Here is a 7,866-nt window from a genome sequence, read left to right as displayed (position 1 = left end):
GTTGGGGTTTTTTTTTTTTTTTTTTTTTTTTTTTTTTTTTTTTTTTTTTTTTTAATTTTTATTTCACGAACTGTGTAAATCTTCAACTAAAAAGTTTTCTTTTTTTATTATAATCGAAAGTATAAGTGAAAATTCCTCAACTCGTCCCCCCCCCTCAAAAAAAAAGACAATGAAAATTGAATTGGGTCAACCGTACGATATAAAAGAAAAGAAGAAAAAAGTTTGGCAAACATCAAAAGTTTTTTTTTTTTTTTTTACAAAAAGCTTTGAAAAACGTTTTAAAAAAAAATTGGGGGCAAATTTTCATTTTTTTTTTTGCACGGTCGGTTGATTGTTTGTTGCCCTATTCTTTTGGCTTTATTTAAAAAAAAAAATGCCTTAAATAATAATAATGATATTATCCTTGTTGTTATAAGGATTGTAACATTTTGGAAATCTTTCTTTTTTTATCTTAAGATTCGTCGAGAGATTTTTTTTTTTTGTCTTTTGTACACGTATCGATTGACTCCGTCAAAAGTTGAATACGTTTTATTTTGTAAAAGTTTTGAAAATTAACAAATGATTAAAAAAGAAAGAAAATGCACTCCTCCCCGCCCCCCCCCGGGGAAAGAGGGAAAACTAGTAATAATAATAATGGCGATGAATAAGTTGAGATAATTAATTGTTTTTTTTTTTTTTTTGCAATTAATTATCCGAATTAAATTTAACAAAATATTTATGTATATTATAGTTAATAAATGCGGTGGTAAAAAGTATTATTAATGGTTATTATAATAATAATAATGATAATGATGATGATGATGATTCGGGCGTGAACGCGAAAAAAGAAAAAAATGGTTCCAGTTTTTGTTTATAATTTATTATTTATTTATTTATTTATTTAAAGGGTATTCAATTTCAATTAAGAGTTTTTTTTTTTTTTTCATTCAGTTAATGAGTCGATTCATCATTCAAAAAAAAAGAAAAGAGGGGAGACGAGAGGAGACGATGTCGGTCGATTGTTTTTTTTTTTTTTTTTTAATTTTATTTTGCTGACGGTTTACACGTTCGTTCGTTCGACGTTAAAATTTGTTTTTTGTTTACGAATCGTTTTCAATAATAATAATAATTTATTTTATTTTGTAATCCGAACGGGAAAACCCAATGGTTATGAGGGGGTAGGAGAGGGTGAAAGGAAATAAGGGAAAAAGGGGGTAAAAACAACAGACAGATCAAGAAATCAGAAAAGCAGGTAATGTTGGCGGTGGTGGTGTTGGGTGAAGGAAAAGACTAAAGAAAAAAATTTTTTTTTTTTTTTTCACTTTTTTTTGTTGCGGTTTTCTTGAGGCTTCGACTTTTCCTTTTTTCTTTTTTTTATGTTAACTAATCTGATTTTTTTTGTTTTTTTTTTCACCGTCGAAGCTTACAAAAAATATTGATTGCTGACTCACTCGGCTCGTAAAAATTTGCATAGAGTAAAATACCATTAAATGTAATAACAAAATTGTGCAAAATGAAATCGAGTTGGTTGGAAACGAAAAGGAAATTATTATTATTATTATTTTTTTTTTTCCCCTCCGATTTAATTCCAAAATTTAATTCTCCAGTTTTTTATTTTTTTCTCTTCCTTTTTCACCTTCACTCTTTTTTTTCTTTCTTCAACATCAACCGTATCTTCTTTCGTTACTTCTTTTCCCCTCTCCCTCTCTATCTTTTTTTCTTTTTCTGATTTCCCAAGAGCGTAAAGTTTTTTTTATATATTGTTATGATACGTTTCGTTCTTTATATTTTAAATGCGATATTAATTTACAGTTTTTGGTCTTGTGTTCGTGTTTAATGTTTAGCATTAGCACTTTCCACTTAATAACTGACCTATTACACTAAAACTAAAATTAAAGAAACGGACAAGAATTTAATAGAACAAACAAAGATGAAAAAAAAAAAAAAAAAAACGTTTGTTAAGATGAGCCATCCTAATTTGGGATTATTGTTAGGATTTTGTTAGGAACGACCAACAATCTAAATTTTAAAAAGACGAACGTTGTTGGTAAAAAAACAAAACAAAAGAAGTTTCTAGAACCTTTCCTTCTTCAGATTCACGGTATCCATGTTAACATTGTTATTGTTTATAAATATTGAAAAATGTAAACATTAAATATGAGAACATAACATTATATATATATATATATATATATTCAAAAATGTATTCGAAAATATTTTTATCGGTTTTACATAATTTAAAATTTTTTAGGTTTATTATTTACCCTTCTTCGGTAAGTTAAAATGCCCGCGAAAGAAGAAGAAGAGAAAAACAACCCTAAATGAAATTATTATCATTATTATTGTTTCAGGTGTTGCTGAAATACAATACAAGTGAAAAGAGGACTTGCGAAGACGATGCCTTAATGTTTAAAATAAAGACTTTGCTTAGATGGTTTCTGTTAACCGCTTTGCTATTTTTTCCATTTATGCTTTACGTTCCATTTTATTTCGATGATGGAGACTCGAAAAAACCAGGAAACGGTAAAAAAATAAAAAGTAATCGTATTAATATTTTTTCGTGTTCAAAAGTTGGTACTTGTTAACAATACAGACAATGAAAACGATTTAATTTTTTTTTAGTTTTCTCGTATTTGTCAAGGTTTTTGTTTTTTGTTTTTTGTTTTGTTTTTGTTTTTCAATGTAATCGTCACGTTTTTATCACGTGCATGAAAATTAAAAAATTTTTTTTTACTTGTCATAAAAAATATCTTATATTTACCGGATTTTATTATTATTATTATTTTTTCAGCGGCGATTGAAGGTTGGGGTGTGGATACAAGTCGTTCCGTTTCTCATTATGTTACCCCCGATAACGACACATCTCTCATAGTCAGCAATGAATTATGTTCGGAACCTTTGCTATTACTCGTTATCATTTGCTCAGCTGTTAACAACACATTAGAAAGGATGACAATAAGAAAAACTTGGGGAAATTGTTCTAATCCTTCGTATAGTTTAGTCTTTCTCCTAGGTACGACGGAAAATTCAACTTTACAGGTAAGATTTAAAAAAACATTTTTTCTCGTGTCGTGAGTTAAAAAAAAAAAAGTTAAGGTTTGGCACGAACGGGTGGAGGAAGGGGCAAAAACAACCGATAAATCGATTTTGATTTTTTTAAAGGCAATAAATCTCGACGGTTTTTTTTAAAAAAAAATTTCGATAAAATATTTAAAATTTTCCACATTTTCCGATTTGGAAAACCATAAAAAAAAAAAAAAAACGGATTCGGAAATTGTTGTTGTTGTTTTTGGTTCGCCACATTTTTTTTGTTTGTTTGTTTGTATGATTTTTGTAATTTTCCCTCATTTTTTTTCCTTTTTTTTGTTGTATTTGATTTTTATGTAGCGAAACGAAGAAAAAAAAAGAGAGGAGGATAAATCAAATGGGTTTTGGGTAAGGGTTAACGGAAACGTATCGATGGTGGTAGGGGTGGTGGTGGTGGTGGTGGTAAATTTAAATTATATCGCATTGTTACGAAGAGAAGTCGTATGCAAAAAAAAAAAAAAAAAAAAAAAAAGTTTTCAACTTTTTTATCTTTAATGTAAAAAGATTTATTATGTTTTTCTCTCCCCCCCCTCTCTCTCTCTCTCTCTTTCTCTCTTTTTCTCTCTTTTTCTCTCTCTTTCTCTCTTTTTCTCTCTCTCTCTTTCTAAAATTTGAAAACTGGGTCGTAGTTTTTTTTTTGTTGAACTGTCTCGTAAATAAATCAGAGAAAAAATGCAGAGGGAAAAAAAATTTAATGGAAGGAAAATGAGAAAGAAAATTTAATTTTTTTCGACTCTGTTCCGTTACAGGAAAACGTGGAAGAAGAATCTAATTTGCACAATGACATCATACAAGAAAATTTCCTCGATTCGTACAATAATTTAACATTGAAATCCGTCATGATGTTGAAATTTGTTAAAAATCGTTGCAAAAACGTCCGATATATATTCAAATGCGACGACGACATGTTTGTTTATTTGCCCAATTTACTCGCTTTGATAAAAGTCTTGGATGAGAAAAACGTTAAAAATGTTCTCATTGGAAAATTAATATGCGGAGCGAAACCGATTTTAGAAGTGAGGAGCAAATGGTGAGAATATCATTATTATCATTATTATTATTATTATTATTTTTAATGAAATGATTACCCTCTCGTTCTTCAACTCGTACATTCTTTAAAGAAAGACAGACATTTTTTTTTTTCTTTGAATGTGAGACGCATTATTTATCAATTTAAAGGTGTTGAAATGTTTTTCCCCCTCCTTCTCTCTCTCTCTATCATTATTCTCTTTATCAATCGTATTTTCAGGTATGCTCCGAGGTATTTGTTTTCGGAAAAAGTTTATCCAAATTATTTGTCAGGTACGGGTTATTTAATGGATCGTCACACGGCTCTCGATTTATACGAGGCAGCTTTGGAAATCCCATATTTACACTTGGAAGATGTTTTCATAACCGGTAAATTAAAATGATTAATATTTTTACCCGGTTTCGATGTATCGATCGATCGATACATCGATTATCGAATGATTATTATTTTTAATTTTTTTTTTTTTAATGGATTTAGGCTTGTGCGCGAGAAAAGCGAAAATAAAACCCCGTCATCATTCGGGTTTCACATACTTAACGAGACCCTTGGATCCTTGTTTGTACATAAAGAATGAAAACGTCATAACTAGTCACAGAGTAACAACGTCGAACATGACGCAACTTTGGACGGCATTGAACAACGGCACAAAATGTTTCAACGGTCAAAATACTCATCCGCTACCAATTAAATTAGAATTTTTAAAACCTTCTTCTTCTGTCGGTAAGAAAAATAGATGCTCATAAATTGAGACAAAGAGAGAATGAGAGAAAGAGAAAGAAAGATAGAGAGTCGAAATGTGATGAAGAAAATGTGATGGAAGGGGGAAAAAAAAATCTCACGTCTCGATTTATACCTATTATTATTATTATTATTAGTTTTGATAAATTTGAAGTATGTCATTTTTTCGTTTCCGGTTTTTTTATTTTTTTTTGAATTTTTTTGTTGGCGGAAATGATCGAGAGTTTTACATGAAAAGCATTTAAATTTTTATTTTTATTTTTATTTTTTTATTTTTTTTTTTTAGGTTTTTTAGGTTTTTTAGGTTTTTTAGGTTTTTGCCTTGTGATCTGAGATGATCTGTGCTTCGCGTAGGGCGTTTTTTTGTTTGCCTTTCCTCTTCGTAAAAAAAAATCGATTTCTAACCGGAAGTACAAATTTTCGTTCGATTCGTTTCAGTTCGCGAAAAGATTTTTTGCAACTTTTACCAGTTTCAACGGGAGTTTTCCTTTTGATGCTCTCAATCCTAAATTTCGGCGCTTAACTACTACTATTATTATTATTATTATTATTATTATTATTATTAATATTTATATTCGTTTTTAGTCTACAGCAATACAATTAATAACAATCGGTGTTGATGATCATAATTTCCGGTTTAAAAGGCAAACGTGAAGAAATTTACCGGAAACTCACAAAAAAAAAAAAAGTCGTAGGTAGTAGAGGAAATGAAATTATTTTCGAATAATCGAAACGATTGGAGGAGGAGGAGGTGGGGGGGGGAATTTGAAACGAATGCTGAATCGTTTGAATTTGAAAAAATCGATCGATCGATTGATCGATTTTTTTTTTTTTCGTGACGTTACCATGACGTATTGTTGGTTTTGTTTTTGTACAGTTTATGCTGTAAGAATTAACATCAAACCATTGAATCGATTAAATTGAGTGGAAAAAATTTAAATTTATGTTTATAAAACGGTTATCGTGAGTTTGAATGAATGAATGAATGATTGAATGATTGTCGAAAGTGTCGATGGTGATGATGGTGATGATGATGATGATGATGATGGGTTTTATTACCATGTTCTCCGTTTTCCTCTTTCAATTTCCCACCGACGTTTCCTTATTTTCTCAAAAAAAACGCTCCAAAAAGGCTCTGCGCGAAGCCATTTTTTTTTTTTTTATAATAATAATAATTGATTTGTGAAAGGTTGAATACTTAATGAGTGTGATTAGGTGTTTATAGATTAGTAATTAATTGAAATTTTAAAAAATAAATAAATATTTTTTTATAAAAAATTTTATGCTCATACGAAAAAAAAAGAAAAAAAAAAAAAATTTTAGTCAAAATTTATTTTACGATAAAAGTGGGAGGGGAGAGTTGGGAAGAAAGAGAAAGAAAGGAAAATTCTACGGCAGCAAAAGAAAAAAAAAGTATTTATTATTATTATTATTGATTATTTTCCGATCGGAAAAAATAGGAAATTTAATTGAAAAATTTTTCTTTCTTTCTTTTTTTATTTTTTTGTTTTTATGGTGTGATATTATTAGCGTAAGTTTTTTTTTTATGTTTTTACTTTCTCTCTTTCTCTCTCTCTCTCTCCCTTTCTCCCCCTCTTTCTCTCTCACTTTAATAATAAAATTGTGTGTGATAAATGATAACGACTGATTATACATGCACGACGCGATTATATAAATTAAACGAACCGTGTAGTTGATTGAAATTATGAGAAGGAAAATCGTAGAGATAAAAAGTGATAGTAGGAGTAGGAGTAGTAGTAGTAGTAGTGGGGGGTAGTAGTAGTGATAAGGAATAGTGATAAAATTACCGGGATAGAATCGGGGGTTCGGTTAAAAAAGGAAAAGAGAAAAAAAACGATCGTCAAATTTTTTTTTCATTTGGAAAATTCTCACGTTTTCAAAAAAATTTTCATTTTTTTTTTATTATCATCAAAATGTAATTTCCGTTCGAAAAGGCTGTGAAATAAATGTACGTGGGGGGAGCAGTGGGGGAGGGGAAGGGAGAAAAAAATCGGAATCGTATTAACCATACATTTGTTTTAATTATCCTCAGGTGTAAATTATTATTATTATTTTAATTTTAGGTGCCATCAAACATGGAGAAAAAAAAAGAAAACCTTTTCCCTCCTCTCCCCCCATCTCTCCCTCTTTTTCTCCGTGATAATAATAAAATTTTAAAAAGCAAGGAGGGGGTGGGGGAAAATCGCGTCGAGCATTTTATATTCAGTGGTTGTTATTAATAATAATAATAATAAATTTTTATTTTTTTTATTATTTTTTTTATTTTTCGATTTCTTACACGCTTGAAAATTTATATAATTAACATAATAAAAAAAAAAAAAATGGTGATAATATAAAAAAAATAAAATGATAAATGAATTGATTAAAAAAAAAAAAATTTATGTTTACTTTTATTTATTTTTTCCACCTATCCTCAATAAATAAATAAATAAATTAATTAATAAAATTTGTTGTTGTTGTTGTTTTTGCTATATATTGTTGTTATTATTGTTGTTTGTTAATTAGATATTATAGTTAATAATAATAATAATTATATTTATTACGATGCCGATATATAGAAAAATATAGAAAATAGAATTTAAAAAAAAATAAATAAATAAATAAATTTATATGCCTTTTTAAACGGTTGTTATCATTATTATATTATGTGTCACGATGGAAAAAAAAAATCATTAAATAATTTATGAAAATTTTTAAAATTTGTAGAATTTTAAAACATTATTATTATAGCGCTATATTTAATAAAAAGAAAAACAAAATTGTAATTCTTTTTTTTTTATTCGTCCTTTTTATTAAATGTAATTATAATAATAATAATAATAATAATAAATAAATATTAAGTATTGTAAATTCATAATTTTTGAAATTGGCGCGTAAATTGATGTTTTGAAAATTTTACCATTGAATATTCATAGACGTATATTCAATGGTAATAAAATTTAAAAAAATCTCATTGGTTGATTTGAATTTTATTAATTAAAGATGGCGGGTGAAACAGTTGACAGCGAAAT

At 28.2% G+C, this 7,866-nt stretch overlaps 1 protein-coding gene across 1 annotated transcript; it reads left to right on the top strand.

Annotated features, from left to right (window-relative positions):
• Positions 1-1,942: 1,942 nt before the first annotated feature.
• Positions 1,943-4,839, top strand: Phum_PHUM029810 (beta-1,3-galactosyltransferase, putative; the record flags this gene model as incomplete). Its single annotated transcript, XM_002422980.1, has 7 exons — positions 1,943-1,968; positions 2,231-2,252; positions 2,331-2,502; positions 2,771-3,018; positions 3,816-4,096; positions 4,316-4,464; positions 4,574-4,839. 7 exons carry the CDS (start codon positions 1,943-1,945, stop codon positions 4,837-4,839), a joined length of 1,164 nt encoding a protein of 387 aa, XP_002423025.1.
• Positions 4,840-7,866: the final 3,027 nt, after the last annotated feature.

Source organism: Pediculus humanus, genomic scaffold (assembly GCF_000006295.1).
Source record: "Pediculus humanus corporis 1103172107383 genomic scaffold, whole genome shotgun sequence".
In the NCBI taxonomy this organism is placed as follows: Eukaryota; Metazoa; Arthropoda; class Insecta; order Psocodea; family Pediculidae; genus Pediculus; species Pediculus humanus.
This window is presented reverse-complemented; position numbering and strand designations above follow the sequence as displayed.